At 58.6% G+C, this 23,396-nt stretch overlaps 1 protein-coding gene across 1 annotated transcript in view; it reads right to left on the reverse strand.

Moving 5' to 3' along the window:
- Positions 1-423: 423 nt before the first annotated feature.
- SDK1 (sidekick cell adhesion molecule 1) overlaps positions 424-23,396 on the reverse strand; it is a 983,380-nt gene continuing 960,407 nt past the window's right edge. Inside the window, exons 41-45 of the mRNA XM_062180134.1 lie at positions 20,668-20,832; positions 17,665-17,802; positions 13,821-13,941; positions 12,116-12,245; positions 424-1,792 (exon numbers count right to left, since the gene is read on the reverse strand). Coding sequence (XP_062036118.1) covers positions 1,547-1,792; positions 12,116-12,245; positions 13,821-13,941; positions 17,665-17,802; positions 20,668-20,832 — 800 coding nt within the window. The 3' untranslated portion in view covers positions 424-1,546. The remainder of the gene's footprint in view (positions 1,793-12,115; positions 12,246-13,820; positions 13,942-17,664; positions 17,803-20,667; positions 20,833-23,396) is intronic.

Raw genomic sequence — 23,396 nt, forward strand, 5'->3', positions numbered from 1 at the left:
CCGCTCCTTGGTTTTGCAGGGGTCACCCCAGCGAGTATGGGGCCAGTGGCCACACTCACTGTCCCACAGAGGCACACAAAGGAAGCAGCCACACGGAGGCTACACTTTCTACACATGGCCGGAGGCTCGCTCCCTGGTGGCAGTGGCCACCTGACCTGCCACCAGAGGACAGCACCCCTCATCCTGCCGTGCACTGGGGGTGTCGGCAGAGCAGTCTTGAGTCTTGGGATTGTCCCACTCCTGCTTGCCAGGTGGGGACGGGGGCGGGGGCACAGGCGCCAGTGGTGGCAGTAGCAGTCCGGGGACATCCAGACAGGGGCCGTGCGGGGTGTCAGCCGCTGCGCCATGGCCACCTGCTGCAGACACAGCGCGTGGGCAGGAGGCGTGGCTGCGGCCTGGTCTTTCAAAGAAGTTAGTACTGTTTGCATGTGGCTAAAAAAAAAATTAAGCGATGGCAACTGAGAAAACCTGTTAAGGCTACAGGCTGGCCTGGGCGGGGGAGGGGACGGCAGCAGGGGAGCCGAGGGGAAGGGAGGTCTGCCCGGTGGTACAAGGCGGCTGGGAGACTGGGAGCGGGTTTCTCAGAGCTGCTTGGCTTTATTGGAGACTCTGTTGCTTTTGTCTTTCCCACGTACAAAGCTGAACCGTTAATAAAAAGGCACCAGGAGACAGCAAAGACGCGTTCATTTCATGTGACACATTTTAAAAAAAGATAAAAAGGTTTAAAAAAATACTCTGGTTAACAATGCACACTTCCTACACAACAAGCAATCCCGCAGACGCTGGCTCGCTCTCTCTCTCTCTCAGTGGACCTGGCCGTGGGCGGTGCGCTCAGGGCGGCGTGAGCCTGCCCTGGCCATCGCGGTGTCTGAGCCACGGGGGAGGCGCCTGTGCCCGCACTGTCTGGCTGAAAGCAGGGAGGGAAGGAAGGAAGGAAGAAAAGGCCGAACGCTTCACTTCTGGAGCCACGCCGCCCGTGACAGGTGCGCCGCGTCGGGGTCAGGGGGCGCCGAGCCTTGGGCGGATTCCTCGCCTACAATCTGCTGGGTGAGAGCGGTCCAGACATGGATGGTGCTGAGCCCTGTGTGGACAGCTGCTCTGGAAACCCGGGGAGGGGCCTGGGAGCTGGCCATGCTGGGGGTGGAGGGCTGCGAGCCGGCCAGTTCTCGGAAGAGGTAGAAAGAGGAGGAGGCAGCCCGGGGCCTGGGTGCCTGCGCCTTCGCCTGGCCCCCGCGCGCTCGCCCGCTCGCCTTCCTAGCGTCTCTGGGATGGATGCCGGCCGGCCCCGGGGGGAGATCCTGATGGCCCAGGGCTGCCTGCCCTGCACCAGTGAGATAGACCTTCTCTTAAAAAGAAAAGAGAAAGAAAGAGACTGCTTCCTGCAGCGTGTTACAAAAAGCTTTTAAAAAAACCTTCTAATTGAAATCTAGTGTTCACGAGTCGGTAAGATCATCACTTATCAGAAGGATTCCTTGAAACCAAAACTTCAGCTGTGGCCGGAGTTGATTGTCTTAACAAAATAGACTCCGGGGCCGCGGCGTGGCGCTCACACGAAGGAGGAGAAGCCAGTGAGTGGAGTCCGGGCGCCTGGCGCGGGGGCGTAGCTCTGTGTGGTGACCACTGGGTGCAGGTGCGGGCCCGCCTCCGTGCCCGCCACGGCCTCGTACCTGTGCGGGGCAGGGCCGCGGCCCGGTGGCCGGCGCTTCCAGGAGTTGTAGTAGGTGGGGTCGCTCATGTAGTGGTTGACGAAGGAGTGCTTGGGGGGTGCGTCCTCGTAGTCCGAGTCAGAAACCTGCGGCAGGAGGGAGGGTTGTGAGCAGAGGGGCAGCAGTGGGGAGCCCTGCTGGGGCCCCCCCGAGAGGAAGCAGGAAGTGACCACAGGGGGGTTGGTCACTCGGGGTGGGGGTCGCCTGTTTCCAGGAAGGGGCCCCTCTGTGTTCCTGGAGCAGAACACGGAAGACCAAGGGGAGTGCTGGAGGCCTTACGATACGGGCAGCTATAGGTGCAGCGTGGGGTGCAGGCCGGGGCGGGGCCTGTCCTTAGCAACTCCCCCTCCTTGGGGCCACCTCCTGGGAGGGAGGCCTCGAGGAGGCAGGGCCGAGACGTGAAGCCGCCCGAGTGGGCGCCCAGACAGGACCCCCGCCCACTGGCCAGGTGCGGCTGCACAGGGCGTCCCCGTGTCTGATGGCCCCTCTTCAGGGTTTCTCTTTTTTCCTGGGAAGGAAATGGCAGCCTCCACCAGGACCCCGGCACGCCTGTCTGCTGTCCATTTCCTCCAGGCCGAACGTCCCAGGTGGTTCGGGCCGCCTGGAAGGCACAGCGGAAGTTGGTTTCCCTGGTGAGCGCGTGCTGCATCCTCTCGGACGCTGTCTGATACTGGGACCCTCACCTGGGGGCCCTGGGGCCGTCTGAGCCCCTTCAGGAGCCACCTGCTGCGGATGGAACCCCGGAGGCGCCCTGGCTCTAAGATGCTTCCCAAACTCACGGGGCACAACTGTGCCTCCTTGTCCCCCAGCATCAGTTCAGAAGGCCTCTGCCAGGCCCCGGTCTGTCCGTGGGAGTTGGCCAGCCCTTTGGGACCCTGGAGGGGACAGGGAAGCGTGGCAGGGCAGCGCGCCTCCTTCTAAGGCGCTTGCTGGATGACAGAGCTGGTTGAGGGGACAGTGGCGTGTTGGGCCTTCTGGCCACACAGCCTCCAGGGATCTCAAGGGGTCAGGTGCACCTGCTGCTTTTCTCTGCCTCCAGGGTGTCGCCTGCACGGCTCTAGGTGCTGTCTGAGAACCATCAGTGACGTTCTGGGTGCAGGAGCCGGGGCTCTCGTGCTCCTGACCCAATGGGTCTGGGAGGCCCAAGCCTGTGCAGCCTCAGAGCCCCCGGGGTCCTGTGGGCGCGACGTGGCGGTGTCCTGTGCACGGAGGATGGGAGGCTGTGGTCCCAGTTACAGCCCCCGCCAGCCACAGAGTGTAAGTCCTTGACAAGGGAGAATGCCCACCAGCCCGTCTCTCCCTCTGCCAGGCCCAGGGAACCACAGTGATGTCCCTGGTGGCTGAGAGCGGGACCGTGATGCTCTGTGTCGGCGCTGAGCCAGAGGCCCTCGTCCTGCGGGCTGCCTGGGCGCCCTGGGACACACCAGTCGAGGCCAGGGGCCCCCGGGGCCGTTGGACACAGGCCGCTGACAGAGCTTTAACTGGCACATCTGCACTGCCAGAGTGGGGACTTCGCAGAATGTCCCAGGCGAACTGCCCCTCTTCTGGCAGATTCCCAGCCGCTGTGTCTCCCCTTCCTCTGCCTCGTATTTAGTAGGCGCCCATGGAAATGCAGGCCCGAGAGTAGCCGGGGCCTGAGGGCTCCGCTTCCCCGTCTCCGATGATGGTGGAAACAGCGTGGCTCTGTCGTGGTGCACACTTGTCACTCACTAGAAACCCCCTCCAGGCACACACTTGCATGAGCACTGTGATGAGGGGCAGTTCACTGGGGACAGGGAACAGGGCTCTAGGGGCCAGCTGGGTGGGCGCCTCCCCAGTGCCCGCAGTCCCCTCCCGGCTCTGGGCATTGTTGGTCCACAAGTGATGTTCCCACAGTTCTAAAACCCAGGCACTTTGAAAAGTAAGTGCCGTGTCAGTGCCTCCTTTGGTCTGTGCTGAGCCCGCCCTCAGCTGCCCTGACCCGGCTATGCGTCTTCTCAGGGTTGATCACTAGGCTGGCCCCGCTCTACGGGAACTGCCACGTGTTCATGATCCACTCCCAGACCAGGCTGCGGGAGTCCTAATACACCCAGCCTGGGGTCAGGTAAGAGATCAGGAACCTGTGTTTAAGATTCATCCCCCACCGGTTTCCTGGAGGTTGTGGGCAGGCTCAGCGGTAGAGCTCGGCGTACGCGAGGCCAGTGAGGGAGGGCGCCACGCTCAGCCGAGAGGAGCGGAGCCTCCGAGGTTCGCCTCTGAACAGCCCAGGCTTAGCGGACGTGGCTGAGGCCTCGGCATCCTGTGGACATCAGTGTTAGGGATGGTGCAGCTTTCACACGCAGGGCTGACTCGAACGTTCAGCTTCACCCTCAGCCGCTGTGGGGCTTCAGTTCAGCTGTGTCTACCCAAGGGAGCCGCCTCGTGGGTTCAGCCTCCGTGTTCTGTGTCTGGCAGAACGGAGATCCACCCATGCACGTGGCCTTGGGCTCACCATCACAGGGCCAGACCCACAACTAGGGTCTGAGTCCACAATGACAGAGATGCCACTCAGCCCGTGTGGTGACAGGGCGCAGCGCCAGCTCCTGGTGTTGTGAGTGGGTCTTAGACAAGTCTGAGTGGTGGTGGGCGGGGCTGATCGTGTGGGACATGCACATCTTTGTAGACATGGCCAGCGCCCACTTGGGGAACGTCAGGCATCGCTGTGCCTTCTTCACACCTCCCTACCCGCTCCTCCTCCAGCTGTGTGGCTGGAGAGCACAGGGCTCATGACCAGCGGGGACCTAGTGGGGGTCTGGCAGGGGGTCCCAGTCCCAGGAATCTAACGGAGAGTTTGTAGAGAATGAAGGCATCTAATGTCCCATACCAGTGTGCGTGTTCATGTGATTCATAAAATGTCACTTAATTCAAGGCTTCTCAGTAGCTGTAGAGCATCGCAAAGCTCTTTAACCAATGGTCTGGAAGTCACGGAGTATCAGGGGAGGGTCTGTGACAAAGGGGGAAGCTAAGGAGGAGGCCTGGGAGGAGACACACTGGGGGTGGCTGCTCCAGTGCTGGTGTCTGGAGCAGTGTTGGCCCCTTCTTGGAAGGGAGCATGCCTGCCCTGCCCACACGGGCTGAAGGGCTCACCTCCCAGGAAGCACTGATGGACTAATGGGTGAGCATGTGACTCAGGATGAGCCAATGGCATCCTGCCCTGGGAGTTTGCGCATTTCACCTGGGAAGGAGTTCACGGTGCGGGAGTAGAGGCAGGAGGCTGTGAGCCTGGAGCAAGCACACTTGGCCGGGTGGGTTCGAAAGCCAGGTCAGAACAAAACATGAGCACGGAAGGAGCAGGCAAGAGACTGAGAGAGGCCTCTCTGGCTTGCTCTTCATTTAGGGAGGGATGGGAGGAATGTCCCAGCCACGTGACAGGATAGCACGAGACAGCCGGAGCGGAAGTCCAGCACTGGCTGCACAGGAAGGGCCCCAATGCAGCGTCACTTCCGCTGCCTGTGCGGTATATGGTCCTGGAATGTTAGTATTTTTAATGAGAAGCATCTGAGTAAGAAGTGCTGACAAAAAGGAAATGCGGAAGGTTTTCAGAGTTCTTGTGTAATGTGTTTCCCAGGAAACCGAGGAAGGACAGATGATCGGATGCAGCGTCAGGGTGCACAGGTGCCTACCCAGCCGCTGATAATCTAAACGGGCTGGGCCCTGTGCTCACACGATGAAAGCCCAGATATTACTAGGGAATTGACTAGGTATGAGAGGCTTGCTGTTGGTGGGCTGGAGCGGGATTTTGAACAATGGATTTCAAGATCGTTTTTTAAGATGTGACTCAAACAGTGGTGTGAGAAAGCAGCAACAAACCATCTCATTTCTAACCAGGGAGACAGAAGGAGCCACGGCCTGGGTCATGTGACACCACGGGTGGTGTAATTCGGAGCGCTCTGATCAGGCAGGCTTGTGTGCACCTGTGAGCCACAGAATTTTCACAGGTTTTCTTTCCTTTTTTTAGTGATATTTCTGAAAATGGTTTAAAATATATCCCGGGGGGGAAAGGACAGCGTCCCTGTTTCCCTGGTGAAACGTCAGCTTCGCAGAGGGGTTCCCTGAGCTGAGACGGCACTGGCCTCCTGACCCCTCTCCCTGGACTCCGCAGAAGGCGTGGGCAGGAGAAGCCAGCTCCGTGGATGCTCCGTCCTGCATCCATGCTGTGTTAACCACAGAGGTGAACTTAGGCAACAAAGTACCCCCCCCAACCTGACCCCTGGCTTCCACATGGTTATACCTCCGAGGGGAAATACCTTAAACCCGAATTGAAGTTGGGGCCTACTTGGAAGTGAATCCAAGGCTTTGGGGTTTGTTCTGAGAAATCCTGGATCTGGTCCCCTGGTCCTCTTGGATCTCGTTAAGGACCCTACCTAAAGTCCTGAAACTTGATCAGCACCTGGCCCAGTTCCTCAACAGTTTCCCCACACATCAGCATTGGCAGTAGCTCAGGGGGGCCCTCCCCGTGGAACAATGTTTTAACTGGTGAAAACCACTTCAGACACCACCACTCAAAGTCTTCGGGAATGGTGCTCGGGGAAGATCACACGTGGAGAGAGATTTATACGGGCAGATTCACCATCTCAGTAAACACAGAGTCTGTGCATCTGGGTCATGACTAGCCCCCCGCTCCGTGTGATGCAAACTCTACCCTGAGCAGCTGTGGCCAAGAAGATGGGGGTCCTCGTCCAGGAATCTGGTTTAAATGGGGTTAAAGAACCACTGGCATCTCTACTCCAGCTTTCACCTCTTTCAACCCAACTCCACGCAGAAGACTCTGTTCCACGTGGATAGAGCCAGGAGAGCTGGGCTCCTGCCCTTTACCAGCCTTCACTCATAGGCTGGGTGGTCTACATGAGCTGTGGCCGCTTGAGGACCCTGGGTCCCGATCGCCCCCCCTACTAGCCCCTGGGTGGGGAAGAAGCTCCTCCCCGGGAGGGAGGCCACCCACCTCACGCCAGTGCCCTGCCTGTGTAGCAGGTGTGCACAAGCAGAGCGAGGCTGCCGTCCTCACCCTCAGATGTGGACAGTGACACAGAGGTCCGGCCTAGGCAGAGGGTATGGTGGGGGGACAGTCCACGGGAACAGATCTGAGAATGGTGTGTGTTGGGAGAGAGCTTACATGGAAGCATTGTTGAAAAAGTAGATTTTAGGGTGAAAACTCAGAGGAGCCTGGTGATCCACACAGCAGCAGGGAAGCAGTGAACTGGCTGCAAGTGTAGAGAGAGCCGAGAGAGAGGTAGCTGGAACTAGGAGGAACGTGTCAAAGACTGGCGAGACCTGGCCACAGCAGAAGGGCTGTCGGATGGGTCAGAGGCTGGAGCAGTTCGTCTCCATGACGTGGTCAGAAACGCCGGTGAGCAGATAGTGGGGTCAATGGCTGGGTGCAGTGCCAACAATGGTGGGCCATCCAGAATCTTAGGGGGGATGTGAGAGAGAGGCCAAGAGAACTTGGCCAGAACACGGTCACCCCGGTGGCCAGGAGGCTCTGCAGGGCCCAGGCTGTCCCTCCGAGGAGTGGCAGCTGAGTACACGCCGCAGAGGAGACCGGGTCTCGGGGGCGAGTCCAGCCACGTGGCCAAGCAAACATCTAATCAGCAGCAGAAACTCTCTAAGGATAGCTATCAGCACAATATGTAAGTATTATGGAAAATAATCTGGTTTTAAAACTCAACAGGAAAGTGCATTGCACCCACAAGAAACAAAGCCGGCAGCTGCCGAGGGCCCCTGGCAGGGAAAGGCTTCCAGCTGGTGGTTCTGATTTTTTGCAAAGAACTAAAGGAAACTGCATTTTAAGAATTAAAGGAAGGTCTGATAACAGTGTCACACCAAATGGGAAATGATAATAAGGAGACAGGAATTATGTTAAAAAGGGAAATTCTGGAGTTAGAAATACAATGGCTAAATTTTAAAATTTTTAAATATTTGAGCTGGCAGAGGAATAAGTGTACTTGGAGATAAGTTGGTAGAAATTATGTAATCTGATGAGAAATGAACAGAGCGTCGAATAAATGTGAGGTGTTGAGTGCACCGACATGTAAGAGGCTGAAAAAGCTGACGTGGGGACGACTTACAGTTTACCAGGTCTGGTGAGGAAGTCTGCACACCCGCAAGCTAGGTACACTGAGGGTAAGATACGCAGAGATCCACACCCATCTCATAGCCACACTGGGAACGACAGAGAGATGACTGAACCAGCAAGAGAAAGTTCATCGTGTACAAGGGAGCTGCAGTAATGCACACAGCTGATGTCTAATCAGACCTGGGACACAGGGCAATGGGGTGATGCTCAACGTACCGCGAGGAAAACTCTCAACTGAGAACGGAATCCACCAGAACCTTCAAAAAAAGGTGTGGGGGTGGGCGTTTGGCACAGCAGCCCGAGTACCCCGCATCGGAGTGCCTGCGCTGGGTCCCTGCTCTGCTTCTGATCCAGCTTCCTGCTAACACACACCCCGGCACACAGGTGACGCCTCAGAGCACTCGAGTCCCCGGCAGCTGCATGGTCCCAGATCCTGGCTTTGGTGTGACCCAGCCCCAGCTCTTGTGGGCATCTGGGGACTAAGTCAACAGATGACGATTTCTGTTTGTATCTTTCTTTCAGGCAATTAAAAGTAAATGAGAATAATGAATATGAAATACATTCTCAAATACATAAAAACTGAAAAGTTCAACGCTAGACGACCTGCCTTCCAAGACAGTTTGCCGGGCCGAGAGCAACTGAGACTTGGGAGAGGCAAGCCCCCTGGGGGACAGCGGGCACAGCAGAGGTCCTCACACGGGCAGTTGTTAAAGACTCCAGTCATGTATTGAAAGGCAGTCACATGAAAGGTACCTGATCGTACTGCTCGGGACTGTGGCCTACAGCCGTGCGACTTACTTAACGGGGACAGCACGAGGCGTAAGGAAATGACACGATGGTCACCTGAGCACAAGGAGAAACATAGAAGACTGGAAACAGTAAAGAAGGCCAAAAGTGGAGAAATGTCTCAACACGCACTTGTTTCCAGTAGTAACTAACAGTATGTTCTGTTTTTAACACACCCAGGTAAGGCAGGTGTGATAAGAGCACAAAAAGAAGAGGAAACACAGCTGTGTAAAACCGAGGTGTCTATATGCTACTGAAGTTCAGTGTAGATGTAAAGTAGACATTAATACTGGAGCCAGCCAGTAACAAGTCACTGAAAGATTTAAAGCTACAATAGTGAAGTTAAAATGATGTGCTAGGGGCCGGTGCTGTGGCACAGCGGATTAATACCCTGACCTGAAGCACTGGCATCCCATATGGGCGCCAGTTCGAGTCCCGGCTGCTCCTCTTCCGATCCTCCTCTCTGCTGTCGCCTGGGAAAGCAGAAGATGACCCAGGTGCTTGGGCCCCTGCACCCACGTGGGAGACCCAGAGGAAGCTCCTGGCTCCTGGCTTCAGAACGGCGCAGCTCCAGCCATTGTAGCCAACTGAGGAGTGAACCAGCAGATGCAAGACCTCTCTCTCTCACTCACTCACTCTCACTCTCTCTGCCTCTCCCCTCTCTGTATAACTCTTTCAAATAAATAAATTAAATCTTTTAAAAAAATGATGGGCTAGAAAAACCCATTTAAGAAAAATGAAGAATGGAAAAATGGAAAAGATAGGAGACATGGAAGCTAAATATCAAAAATGGCAGACATGAATCTACCTTCTCAGTAATTACGTTAGGTAAGAGTGGATGGACAACCCAGGTTCTAGGCAGGACAGTGTGACCCAACAGAGGCTGCCCACAGAGACTTCCGGATTTAGACACAGGTTGAAAGTAAACAGATGGACACCACACTCAAGTAAATAAACAGTAACCGAAAGAATTGGAGTAACCATATCAATGCCAGGCAAAGTAGACTTGGAGACAAAGATTGTTACTGGGACAAAGGGGGGCATGCTATAAGCGGAAAGGATGCACGGTAATCAAGCACATGTAACAGGCATCCACGTCTAAGCCCTTCACAACAGAGCCCCAGAGTACACGGTACTGACAGCGCTGACGAGAGGCAGCCCAACAACAGTCATGTCCACGTACCAGTGCACGCGTGACTGCGGGGGTAAAGGCACGGAAGGAAGTGGCTCCAGATCAGCCGGACCTCACACGTCTAGAACTCTGACAGCGGGTGCGATGCCTTCTCACGTGGCTAGGGAGTGTTCTCCCACACGGACCATACGCTAGCCCATAAAACAAGACTCGACATTTAGAAGGATGGGAAACATAAAAGGAGTGTCTCTCTGGCCATATGCAATAGAATTAACAACAACAAAGGAAAAGCTGAGTTCACACACAGGAGGAAATTTACAACACAATCCTAAATCACCAGTGTTACAGAAATGACAAAAGATCTTGGGAAACACCCGAAATGAGTGGAACCAAAGCACAACATAGCGCCTGCTTCCTGCTGACCTGCACCCTGGGGGGGGGGGGGATTAGCAGGTCCCTGACGGGTGTGTGGGAGGCCTGGACTGCGTTCTGGCTCCTGGGCACTTTGGGGAGTGGACCAGTGGTTGGATGGATATGTGTCCTTGGTGCCACTCACGTGTGCGGGACCCAGCAAACACAGTGCAATATTCAACCTGCATTTACCAGAAATAAAGGTCGCAAGTCAACAACCCAAATTTCCTAGTTAACAATTTAGAAAAAGTAAACTCAAGCAAGCAGAAAGAAGGCATTGAAGATCACAGTAGAAATAAGAAAAATCACAGGGAAAAGTCCATGGAACTAGAGCTGTTTCTTAGCAGTCATCAGCTACAGCGACAGAACCTGACAAGGACAGACCGCCCTGGCTGCCGCCGGTGTGCCGTCAGCGGTCATGGCACAACCGGAGATGGGTGGGTGCTAAGCTGAACTGCGGACAAACCCCAGTCTCAGAACACGGAGGTGCCTCATCCCGCTGGTAGGGCTGGCGTTAGCCCTGAATGGAGATTTGCCCCAGGCCTGGCCCACGGGGAGAGCTCAGGACATACGGCCGTGAGAATCGTGCACTCTTACTGTGTGTGCCCACAAGCAGAGGGCCAGGAACCCAGGCCGGAGGCGAGGCAGCTGCCTGAGGCAGAGAAAGGCCTGCTGGGTGCTGTGCTCCCCTCCCTGGGGGCCAGGCGCTGCTTCTGCTCTGCACGCAGGACACCGGCTGCCTCCTCCTCACGGAAGGCAGGCGGCTCTTTCCTGGCAACCCGTCAACCCGAGACGACGGCACCTTCCCGAGTACCTGCACGGCTGCCCGCTGCCGCCAGCCCTAGGACATGGTGCAGGCAGCAGACCTGGCATCCTCAGTCAACAACACGCAGTGCTGAGCGGGGCCGAGGCGCGGCTGCTCCCACCTGCTGTCTCTCCCTGAGTTCATTCACAAACCGCGGTGGGAAAGAAGCCATTGTCCAGAGCCTCGGGGCTCAATAAGGCCCGAATTCAGGTCAAAATGAAGGTGAGACTGGTTTCAGATGAAATATTGATTTAGAGCATGAATGCCAAGAGGTGGGGCAGGCCTACGTGCCCAGCAAACGGCTTGAGTTTCGCCCCTTACAAAGCTCGGCACATCTGAAAGAAAAACGTAAGGGCGGAGGGGGACAAACTCCCACCTCTGCTGCAGCCGCTGGTGCTCGGTGCTGGTCAGGGTAGGACTTGGGCGGAACACGTGAGGACAGGCCGTGCCGCACCCCCACGGCTGCCCCCTCCCCCTCCATCCCTTGTGCTGCGCCGAGTCCCGGCCCACGGTGTGGGCACGACCCTAGACTCAAATCTGAACTGACCCTGACCCCCCCCGCCCCCCCCGTGTACACACCCCTCTGCACCCGGAAGCGAGCCAAGCAGCTCTGTGGGGAGGCTAGGAGGCTGCTGGAAGTGTAGCAGGGAGAAAGCTCCCGTTTTGCCTGGTGGTCCCCTTCCTCATCCAACTTGCGGGCCGCGGTGCGCTTCACTCTGGGGTTTAGACTGTCAGGTTTCATGGAGACCTAAGAAGACGTCAGGTGCATCTTTGAAAGCAAACAGCACACAGGCCTGCAGGTGAGAGCTGCGTCCTGGGAAGGTGAACACTCTTTGCTAGGCCTGGTCCAGCAGCGCCGTGCTAGGGCCGAGTCCCCAGTTCCTCCAGGACCGGATGAGATTGTATGTGAGCATCCGGCTGGCACATGCACGGCCCCCGGGCGCTCCGTGCAGGGCTCTCTGCTCTGCCGGGGCCCTCGGGAGCCCCAGCCTCGCCCATCTCTTACTCTGGCTCTAGGACATAGGGACCGGCTCTTCCAGCAATCAGCCTAGCCTGGGGGTGGCTGTCTTCTCAGCTGTGTCTCTTCCCCCCGGGAACGGCGTGTGGCTCACATGGGGTGGGGAACTCTCACTGTAAGTGGGGAGTGGTGGCGGCTGTCCCCTGGGGGCACGGTGGGCACTAACCTCGGACTCTGAGGCGTCTGCCGAGTTCTCCTTGAGATTCACGCCCTCGGTCAGCACAGTGCCGTTGTACTTGTTGCAGATGTCCTCGTCTGAGTAGTGCAGCCCACCCGGGCTGGGCCGCGGCGGGGACCTGGGGACGGACAGATGCCACAGTTACTGGGCAGAAGACGCCCTTCCCTGAGCCTCCCGGCTGCCATCCGGCTTCAGCAGGTCTGAATGAGGGAATCCGCAGCTTTGACAGATGGACAAAGTCCCAGCCCGGCCTAGCTCATGAGTCTACAGCTCCCCCTTCCTGGACGGTCTCAGGGACTGGCTAGGCTTGGGGACATGAAGGCCCGAGCCCCTGCCCCTGTGGACGGGCCTTGGAGGAGCTCAAGTACCAAGCACCAGGAGCTTCAGGGTGCCGGGGAGGAGGGGTACACTGGACCGAGGTGAAGACGGTCACGGAGGAGGTGATGAGCACCAGGCAAGGCTGTGTGGATTGTATCCCACCAAAGGAAACTAGAGGAGTTGGTACTGCTGGGCCAGGTGGGTATTAGCTGTGGTAGGCAGTGAGCTGGCCCCTCGCTGCTGGGGCTCCCCCGACCAGTACCAGAGTTCTGGGCCTGTGCCCTGCTTCTAATCAATGGGATGTGGAGAGGGGAGTCCTTGCCAGGGTCAGGTTTCATCACACGGAAAGGGCTCCACTGTTGGGATGACATGACATTACGTCAGGCCCCTTGGCCAGCTGGAGACAGATGCTAGAGGCCAGCCACACATTGGGAATGGCCCGCGAGACCCCACGGCAGAGGACTGTGAACCCCCAGCCAGGGCCCTCGGTCCTGCAGCCCCAGGAGCGCAGGAGGGGACTCTGGCCTGGCTGAGCTCCGGATGACAGTACCGCTGCCCGACAGTTGGCTGGTGGCTGGGTGCCACCCCGAGTACAGGCTCCAGTGAAGTGGGCCCAGAAAACTGACCCATGGAAGCCCTTAGGTAATGTGTGTGGTTTAAGCCGCTGAACTTGTTACATACACTGTTCTGCTCCAACTTCCGGTGGACTTCGATCTTGCAGCTGATACAAAGCTCCATGGCACTGACTCATTCTACACAGTGTGGGACTGAGAGTTTCTTACTCCCCCGAAGTAGGGGCCAGGACCTCTGGTGAGGGCAGTCTCTGGCTGGCCATGGTTTTTCCTGTGCGCTGTGAGGGGCCTTCCTGCTGTCCAGGGCCCCCGGAGCCCCAGACAAGGCTCACTGCTGTGAGAAGGTGGCGGCAGAGGGCCGAGTGAGGAGACTATGTGGTCTGTCTCCTGCTGTGAATTATGGGCCTTGGCACCGTTCAGGCGGCCTTGGGGTTCCAGACCCAGAACAGAAGCCACAGCGGCAACTCCTGGGCTTCACAGAGGCACAGAAAACCGTAACACCGCCACACCCAGGGTGTGCAGCTGACGGCCACACCGAATCCGATGCCCCGGGGACGGGGAGTTCCCCAGAGTGACCAGAAGGCCAAGTTCCTGCCTGTCAGGTGTCCGGGTCATGTCCCCATACCCCCATGATCTGGCCTCTTGCATCCTTAGGAATGTCCAGAAACAGCCCTGGCCTCCACCGGCCCCGCCTCCTGGATTCAGGTGCGTCCATGTTTTGCTTTCTGCGATCACAGGGGCACGTGGGGGCCAGCGGGTCCCTGGGCAGACACTGCTGGCTCGGCTGGGGGCCGCCTGCCTACCTGGTCCCGTTCTTCTTGGAGAAGGTGCCCTTGACGTTGAGGTGGCGGCTGTTGAGCTCCAGGGCAGCAAATCCCCCGTTGTCCAGGGTCACAGACTCCTCCATGGTGGAGATGCTCTTGCCTGGGCAGCCAGGGAAGAGGGTGCAGATGTTTGGTTAGTGGCCCGCCTGGGTCAGCTGGCTACAGGGGCTCCTGTGCCCGTACTAAGGGGGAGAGAGCCACGCTTGCCCCGGTCTGGCTCGGGAGACAGCTGAGCGGGGAGAGGAGCTGTGCACTGCTTCCAATGCTGGAGCAAAGGGACAGGATGAGGCTACTCCAAAAAACGTGCAGAAAGACAACATTTAAAGGTTAGTTTTGTGAAAAAAGTGTGCAATTGTGCTGTGGCACAGTGGGTGCAGCTGCTGGCTGTGATGCCGGCATCCTGTATCGCAGTGTGGGTTCCAGTCCTGGCTCTCCCACTTCCAATGCAGCTCCCTGCCAATGCACCTGGGGAAGCAGTGAACATGGGTACTGGCACCCATGTGGGAGCCCCAGGAGGAATCCTGGCCTGGCCCAGCCCTGGCTTTGCAGCCATTTGGGGAGTGAACCAGCGGATGGAAGATCTCCCTCCCTCTGCTTCTCCCACTTTGTCACTACACCTTTCAAATAAATATTTCTTAAAATTGAGAAATTAGGCAGCTTGTCCTTATAACACGCATTTACATGAAGTTCTTGACGATCCCTCTATTTGCATTTTTGTATTGTGTCTCCTGCCACAATACTAGTATTCCTGCTCGTATTTTAGGGAGTGTACTCAGAAAGCATAGACTTTGTGAAAGCGGAGAGGGTTACCCCATACGTTTCAGAACATCAGGTTCACATTCATGAGACACAGCAGGGAGCAACGTGACTGCTTCTCAGGGCACAGGACTCCCTGTGGCGCAGAGATCTGGCGGGCACTGCATCTGTCTCCCAGGGGACCACTGAACTGCACACCTAAGTCTACAAACGTGGGGACAATTCCAGGGCATTAACAGACTGAACAAAGAAAGTTACAAGGCACTGAAGCACACTTCCGTGGCTTCCCAACTCATTTGCTGCGTCAGCCACGTTGCACAGTCCTCCTGAGACTGCATGGTCTGTCCCCGCCCCCCAGCCCCGTGCTGTCTGCCAGCCCCTGACACAGGCAACCACAGCCCTCAGAGCTTTCCCGCCTGCCCTTGGCCAGCTCACTCCCCCTGCTGCATGCCAGCCCGGTGGCCCCCTCTGTCTGGGGGTGGTATCCCCTGGGGGACATGTGTGGGACTTGGTGCCCAGGCGGACGCTCTGCTCTCGTGATTGGTGTGCCCATACATTATTTCCACAGGGGTCTGCTGGGTCCCTAGGGTGATGCTCCCTGTCTCCCCATGACACCAGCACAGCCTTGAGTCTGCTAGTAAGAATGCCACACTGCCTTCCACCTTAACCAGAACCACAGCCAAGAAAATCTTACCCTTGGGACTGTGCTCCCTGCGTAGACAACAGATCCTGACTCCTGCTGCCTCCCCAGCCCTCGCACAGGCCTGACACTCCCAACCTGGGGTGCTTCCCCTGCACGCCTGCTCGCTTGGGTTCTGTCTTCCCCAGTGTCCACAAGGAGCTCTCTGAGGGACGGACTTCTCAGGCCTGCTGGCCCCCGGGCAGCACCTGTGCACACCAGAGTGTCAGGCACATGGCGCTCCTGCACCCACTGGACAAAGAGCAGCAGCAGGTGAAGGGTTGGGGCTGATGGAGGTGAGCTAGGGAGAAGCAGCGTCTGGAAGCTCAGGTGAGGATGGTGGGCGGGGGACGGATCTCACAGTGCAGGTTTGGGTCCTGCTGGCCTCCTGGCAACAGGGCAGACAGGCCAGAAGACAAGCATCACCTTCCGGGGGCTTCAGTAATCCTCCAGGGTGAGGCAGAGCAGCAGAACCGCAGGTCAGATCTGACGATCTGAGCCCATGCTCAGGACGAGGGGAGAGGGGAGCAGCGAGCTGTCTTGGGCGCCACACAGGACTGTGTAGCAGCCGTCTGCCTGTACCATGACTGTCATTCCCACAGGAGTGAAACTGACTCACAAGCCCGTGTTAAAAGTGAACTTATACAGGAGAAACAAATCATTTCTTGGAGGGCTGGACTGCTCAGCATCGGACAGGCAATCGGCGAAGCATCTCGGGCGCCTGGTTACGGCCCTCTCCGGCACAGGGGTGGATGGGGCTGACTGCTGGGGTTAAGGGCCTGCAGGGGTGGCTCCTTGCCCCAAGGGCTTAGCCTGGTCCAGCTGCTTATTTGGACATCTCATCGGGGGTCTCAGGAAAGACAGGCAGTGAGAAAGGGGAGGACAGAGCGAGATTCGGCAAGTAGGCAGGCTAGGCGGCGCGTCTGCATCCCGGGTGACCACACGCTCGGGCTCAGTGGGCTCTGTGTGGCACAGAGCAGGCCCTGGTGCAGAGCTCAGCTGTGCTCTGGTTAAGCAAAGGAGTGGCCTCACTGGTCACTGTGAGAAGTTTTTTTTGACAGGCAGAGTAGACAGTGTGAGAGACAGAGAGAAAGGCCTTCCTTTTACTGTTGGTTCACCCTGCAATGGCCGCTGTGGCCAGCGCACCGTGCTAATCCAAAGGCAGGAGCCAGGCGCTTCTCCTGGTCTCCCATGTGGGTGCAGGGCCCAAGCACTTGGGCCATCCTCCACTGCACTCCCAGGCCACAGCAGAGAGCTGGCCTGAAGAGGGGCAACCGGGACAGAATCTGGCGCCCTGACCAGGACTAGAACCTGGTGTGCCAGCACCGCAGGCAGAGGATTAGCCTATTGAGCTGTGGCACCAGCCAAGTGAGAAGTTTTTAAAAACCAGGAGTGGGGCCAGCGCTGTGGCACAGGGAGTTAATGCCCTGTCCAGAAGTGTTGGCATCCCATATGGGTGCCGGTTCGAGACCCAGCTGCTTCACTTCCGATCCAGCTCTTGCAGTGGCCTTGGGCCCCTGCCCCCTCGTGGGAGACCCGGAAGAAGCTCCTGGCTCCTGGCTTTGGATCAGCGCAGCTCCGGCCATTGTGGCCAATTGGTGAGTGAACCATTGAAGGGAAGACCTCTCTCTCTGCCTCTCCTCTCTCTGTGTAACTCTTTCAAATAAATAAATAAATCTTAAAAACAAAACCAGGAGTAAAATGCACGCTGTGCACTAATGCCAGGTGTCTGGCGTCATGCAGCCGGCTGTGTGTAGTCACCCCCTGCACCGAGGCACATGGTGCCCATAGGGGGCACCTTCCCTAAGGGGGAAGCCAGCTCTGCCTTCCAGAAACGTCCATGCCTTTCGGCTGCATCTGACCTGTATGGAGACGGGGTCAGCCCGATGTGCCGTCTGCTCACTTCCCTAAGAACAGACTCCCTGAGGTGCAGGCCCACTGACCGGAGTCCACTCTGCCACGTGTGGGCCTTGTGTGGGCAATACAACAGGAGATGGGGCCTCGGAGGGCTACGAGCCGGGCCGTGTACCACAGCCATGCCGGAATGTCTGTGCTGTGCCCGGTCCCCTGCTTTCCTGACAGTACGCAACAGCATTCCACCGAACACTCGACACTTCCCCGCCACATCCCAACACACACTTGTCTTACAGCAGCAGTGAGGTGGGGGAACAGACTCCGAGACCACGTGCCCCCAGCGCCTCCTCTGCGACACTGGGCTAACCCAGCAGTGGCTGCACAGAGGCCTGGTCGCCCATGTCCGGCTCTGGTTTTGCCTGACTGCTGCCTCCAGACAGAAAAGGAACTGTCGGCGTGGCCAATCCAGGGGAGAGGAACAGGCCAACGTGCCAGGGCCGCTCGGGGGCGGGGCAGGGAAGGTGGGCACCGCACCTGTGCTGCAGTTCTTGTATTTCTTGGTCTGTCCGTGCAAGACCAGGGCAAACACGACTAGCAGGACGATGATCAGGCTGGAGAGAGCCATCACCAGGAGGAACCACCACTGCTCGTAGAATGCCGCCTCCACTTGGGCTGTGGAAGACACAGACATGGCCACGTGGGACAGGAGCCCGGACACAGGCCATGTGGGACAGGAGCCCAGACACAGCCCACGTGGGACAGGAGCTCAGACGTGGCCACGTGGGACAGGAGCCCGGACATGGCCACGTGGGACAGGAGCCCGGACATGGCCACGTGGGAGAGGGAGCCCAGACATGGCTATGTGGGACAGGAGCCCAGACACAGCCCACGTGGGACAGGAGCCCGGACATAGCCACGTGGGATGGAGCCCCAGGCACAGGCCTTCCCCCACAGACCACAGCACAGGGCGTGATGAAAAACCTGGGGCTGCAGGGGAGATGGAGCCACTGTCCAGTTCCAGCTGAGCGGCTCTTTTCCCACGAGTCCAGGCTCTGGGGATGAGGCAGCAGCAATTGCCTACCTTTCCTATGGAGTAAGCTCGGGCCTCTTCTGTCTCCCAGGCCACCCTCTGCCCTGGAGACCCACCCTTGCCATCACAGCTGCCCTTTCTGTTTGTGTCCCCTGGTCTTATCTGCTGAAAAGCAGTGTCCGGTTGATGCGAGGAAGGTGCACAGGGCTCCCAACCCCCTTCTCACTCCTGGGGCTGAGACAGCCCGGCCAGCTGCGAGAGCCTCCCTCCTCCATCCCCACCTCTGGCCTTCAGCTCTGCGAGCCAAATCCAGGTGGCGTCGCCTCTCTCCCATCTGTCCTAAACCCTGCTCTCTCCTGAGACCCTTCCTTGGCTCCCCACAGGCCCCGGGGGGCGACCTCTGCCGCCGCCACACTCAGCTCCGCCGGCACCATCTCCACCAGCTCTCACGGGGCTCCTCGGGTGCTTGTCTGCCTGCGGCCTCTGTGCTGCCGCCGGGCCCTCACGCCGGGCTGGGTTTGTTTTATTTCCTGCCTGCAGCAGAACTGAGCTGAACTGCTGGCCCCTCCTAGATGTGTTTTTGAGAAATGAACAGAAAAGGTTTTGTTTAAAAGCTGCCTTCCGGAAGGGTCTGGTCCGTCCTTATGTTTCATTCCGTTTGCTAAGACCAGGAAAATGGGAAATCGTTCCTCGGTGGGTGCTGGGTGTTCTGCGTGTGCCTCCCGACAGGGCTGCTGGCTGGAAGGCATCAGAGGCTCGGGATTGGGCAGCCCCTTCCGGCTGCAGCCCAGGGCTGCTCTCCGCTGCTGACACCCACTGCGCGCTCATCCACCTCACGCTAAGGGCCTCATTGAGCAAACGATGGATGCGCGCATGCGGGGAACAAAGTGGGGATTCGCTTTGGGTAATGTGATGGCATGGGGTTTCTTAGGAGGTGGCAGTACTTAGACTCCTAAGATAAGCAGGTTTGCAGACTGCATTAAATACTCCTTACAGTACATCCAACAGACCTTAAGCCCATCACCTGAAAGTAGACCATAATGGCGTGGGTCTGGTGTGTGGCAGGCCGCGGCTGTCCCATAGGGCCCTCCCAGTAGGCAGGTTGCTCCCACGCCACATGGCTGGGGTCGGGCTTCTCTGACGGGTGTAACCAACTGACCACAGCCCGGCTGGCAACCAAGGCCAGCATGTGGGTGCCACGGAGTCTCAGAGAAATGTGCACACCACGTGGCCCCCAGCAGAGGGTGAGGGACCAGGCTGTGTCATGAGCTGCTGCTTGGCGGAGCCGTATGTCAGAGACAGCTCCCATGAGGCATCACTGAGTGGGGGTCCCATATCCTATTTTCTCTACTGTGGGGTATATTCAAATTTTTCATGATAACAATTGAAAACTTTGTGATTTCTCTTAAAACCTCAATTGGCCCCCGGCCCCTTCCTCCTGGCCTCAGCCCACTAGGTGCCTTGCGCTCCATGCGAGGGGTGCACAGGCCCAGGCCCTCGAGCGGGCCCCACCCTTCCCCAGCCTCAGGGAGAGGAAGGAGGGTGCCGTCTTCAGCTTGTGCTGCTGCACTCGGCGGCTCAGGCCGATCTCAGTGCAGGGGATGAGGCAGCCTCCCCTGGGTGGTGGGGGTGAGGGTGGGGGTGGGGGCGGTGGCGCTGACCTGGCCTCTCCCAGCTTCTGGCCTCGACGCTGCCCGCCAGACCCCAAACATCCTCTCAGCCGCTGCTGCTGGCTCTCCTTAATCAAATGCCTTCCTGGGGTCTCGCAGCCCACCCCTCACTGTAGCCCCCAGCACCCAGGCCAGTGGCCTGCCTGCCCCTGAGAATCACCAAGGAGGTAAAGACAGTGAGGCCCAGAGCCCTGCCCTGGGGTGGCTGAAATCACGGTCTGCTGTGGGGGCCCCACGAGGGGGATTCCTAAACTCTTCCACGTGAGCCTGGGATGCAGCTGGAGCTGAGACTTGGTCCTCCCAGGCCAGCTGGTCAGGGCCACGTTGTCACCAGCTACCTCGTCTGCCTCCGTGGAAGCCTGCCCCAGGGCCACCCTCACAGGCAGCGTCTGCCACCTCGCAGACACACCTTTTCCACTGTCACGCCCAGCACAACCCAGGGCCAGTAGTCGTGCAAGAGACGGGAGTGGGAGGCAAGGCCCGGTGGATGACGCAGCCCAGTGCCTCCATCTGTCAGCTGTCCACAGCCCCGGGCTCCTGCACTGTCTCAGGGGCGCCCAGTCTGCACTGCCCACATCCCACGCTGCTCCCTGCCTGAGCCCAGCAGAGGCCCTCGCTGGCGGCTCCAGGGCCTGGGGTCCTGCCCGTGGAGAGCTGGCCCTGGGACGAAGGTGGTGGTCAGGCAGGTGCCCAGGACCCGCCCTGCTCTCCCCGCCGCGTTTTCCCTAGGCGACCTCTTGGCCACGTCGGGGAAGCTGCAGAGACTCGGGAGCCCCCTCGTCTGCCCACGGCTGACCCCGCTCACCTGGGCCCTGGCTCTCCTGGAAGGGTCCCTACCTGACACAGCAGTGGACGGGCTGCTGGGCTCCCCGTAGCCCGCCTCGTTCACAGCCACCACGCGGAATTCGTAGGTCACTCCCTGTCGCAGCTGGTCCAGGCTCATGGTGTAGGACGTGGCGCTCCGGGGGATGTCCTTGGCAAACATGTCCCACAGGCCTTCATCTGCAACAGGGGCCACAAGATGGAGCGAGGTGAACACAGGTTTTGTCCTGGACACAAGACTCAGCCCCTGGACACCACCCCTGCCCTGGGCCAGGGCATCCAATGTCGGCATCAGGGCTGGTGTGGGTGGTGGTGGGGGGGGACGACAGCTGCTCTCTCATCCACGGCTGAGTGGGTGCTGGATGGCCTCTTCCACACGGTTCTCACCCCACTGCACTCCATCCCCTCCTCTGGTTCCCGTCTTGACCTCACCTTTGGAAATCGTGGCTGCCCCTACGCCTCGCGGCCTTCCCTGCGTGCTGTGCACACGCCAGCTGCAGACCCTCTCAGCCCCCTCACTGACACCTGACAACTGCTGTGGCCACCCTGCGGTCGCCAGCTGTCCCCTGCAGCGCTGTGTCCCAATGCCTGGCAGCCACAATCCAGCAAGGGGTCAAGGTGAACCCTGGAATCCACAGCTCCTTGGACCAGCGGCTGCAGCTCAGCGTGGGAGCCCCACGTGGGCTGGGCAGGAGCTGCTGTGCTCCGAGTGCGGCTTTCGATGGCCTCTCCCCCAGAAAGGAGCTTGGACAGCAGTAGATATGGAGCGCGGCGGCAGGTAGGGGGCGCGGTGGCAGTAGGGGGTGCTGTGGCAGCAGATAGGGGGCGCTGTGGCAGACGGGGCACGGCAGCAGGTACGGCACGCTGCACTCCTGGGATCAGCCTGGGCCCGTGCTCCCCCTGAGGACTTGGCACTGGGTTTCTGAGGGGAAGGAACATCGGGACCAGGCTGTCCCTGAGGCCGAGCGTGGGCTGCTCACACCGCAGCTCTTCCACGCCTACGTGCCACCAAATCTAGCAAAAACTTTATTTATTTATTTATTGAAGATTTCTGTATTTGAAAGGCAGAGTTACAGATAAACAAAGGCAGAGAGGGGCTGGCGCTGTGGCACAGCGGGTTAGCACCCTGGCCTGAAGCGCCGGCATCCCACATGGGCGCGGGTTTGAGACCTGGCTGCTCCACTTCTGATCCAGCTCTCTGCTATGGCCTGGGAAAGCAGTAGAAGATGGCCCAAGTCCTTGGGCCCCTGCACCTGCGTGGGAGACCCGGAAGAAGCTCCTGGCTTTGGATGGGCACAGCTTTGGATCGGCGCAGCTCCTGCCATTGTGGCCAATTGGGGAGTGAACCAGCGGATGGAAGACCTCTCTCTCTCGCTCTCTCTGTATGTAACTCTGACTTTCAAATAAATAAATAAATAAATAAACCTTAAAAAAAAAAGAAAAAGAGAGCTTGGGTTCACTCCCTAAATGCCTGCAACGGCAAGGGGCTGGGCCAGGCCAAAGTCAGGAGTTTTCCCCCCACGTCCAAGCACGTGGGCCATCTGCTGCTGCTCTCCCAGGCACACTGGCAGGGATTGGAAGAGCAGCCAGCGCTCAAACCAGCACTCTGTCGGGATGCCGGTGACACAGGTGGTGGCTTAACCCCTATACCACAAGGCCAGCCCTCAATACAAATTTAAAAAATAACAATAATCCTTGATGGATGCCGTACGCCCACACCTGCAGCCGCACAATCACAAGAGCCAGATGTTAGCAATGACCCAGGTGCCAGTGGCCGGGTGGCCGGGCGTGTACTGCCGGGTCTGTGCCTGCTGCCACGTGCACCGGCCTCCAGGAACCTGAGCTTGTGCAGTGACACAGCAGTGAAGGGACAAGACCTGGGGACTCCACCATGCAGGCCACGAGGAGCCAGGGGCGCAGAGACGGAGAGGAAAGCGGCAGGTGCCAGGGCCTGGAGCTGACAGCAGCGCTGGCGTTCCCGGGGACACAGGCTCGGCACAGAGACGGGTGGTGGTGAGGGTCGCCCCACCCCGAATGTGCTTCTTGCCTGGAACTGTGCAGCTCCATGGTATGTGTATTTCACCACGGTAAACACAAGCAGAACACACAGGATTCACTGACAGCCTGCCATACAGAATATCAATGGGACTGAGGTCAAAACTGGACGATCTTCGGCAGAGACGAAGGAAGAAACAAGTGTGTCTGGTTCTGACGCAGAACCAGAGGAGCTGTCACCCAGGCCACACACCACTGCCCAGCGGCTACCGGGGCCGAGGCATGAGCTTGACCACCCTGGTACTGCGCCCGGCCCTGCCAGTCAGCTGTGTGGCCGAGGGCGGAGCGCTCAGCCTCTCTGTGCCCTCTGCAGTGTGGTCACGGCCAAGTCAGCATCGCCTGGTTTCCAGGGTGATAGAAGCCCCTGGTCCTCAAGTGCTCAGAGTGGCGAGCAGTGCACAGTTTACACAACGGAACAGAGGCTCCTGCTGGAGGTGGCCCATGGGGCAGCGCTCGTGGGGGGAGCAGCACTCCTGCCCAGGCCCAGCTGTGGGGATCTCGCGAGGAGAGGCCCTGTGACTATGCACGCACACCAGCCGGCAGCTTCGGCCACACTGAGGGCGAACCAGAACACCCTGAAATGCCAGATCGGCTCAAACGGATTAGCCCTAGGGTAAACAGCAGGACCTGCAGGTGTACACGGCCGGGCTCACGGAGGGCCGAGTCCTCACAGCCATAGGTTAACGAGG

The sequence above is a fragment of the Lepus europaeus genome, chromosome 21, assembly GCF_033115175.1.
Source record: "Lepus europaeus isolate LE1 chromosome 21, mLepTim1.pri, whole genome shotgun sequence".
NCBI classification, from domain to species: Eukaryota; Metazoa; Chordata; class Mammalia; order Lagomorpha; family Leporidae; genus Lepus; species Lepus europaeus.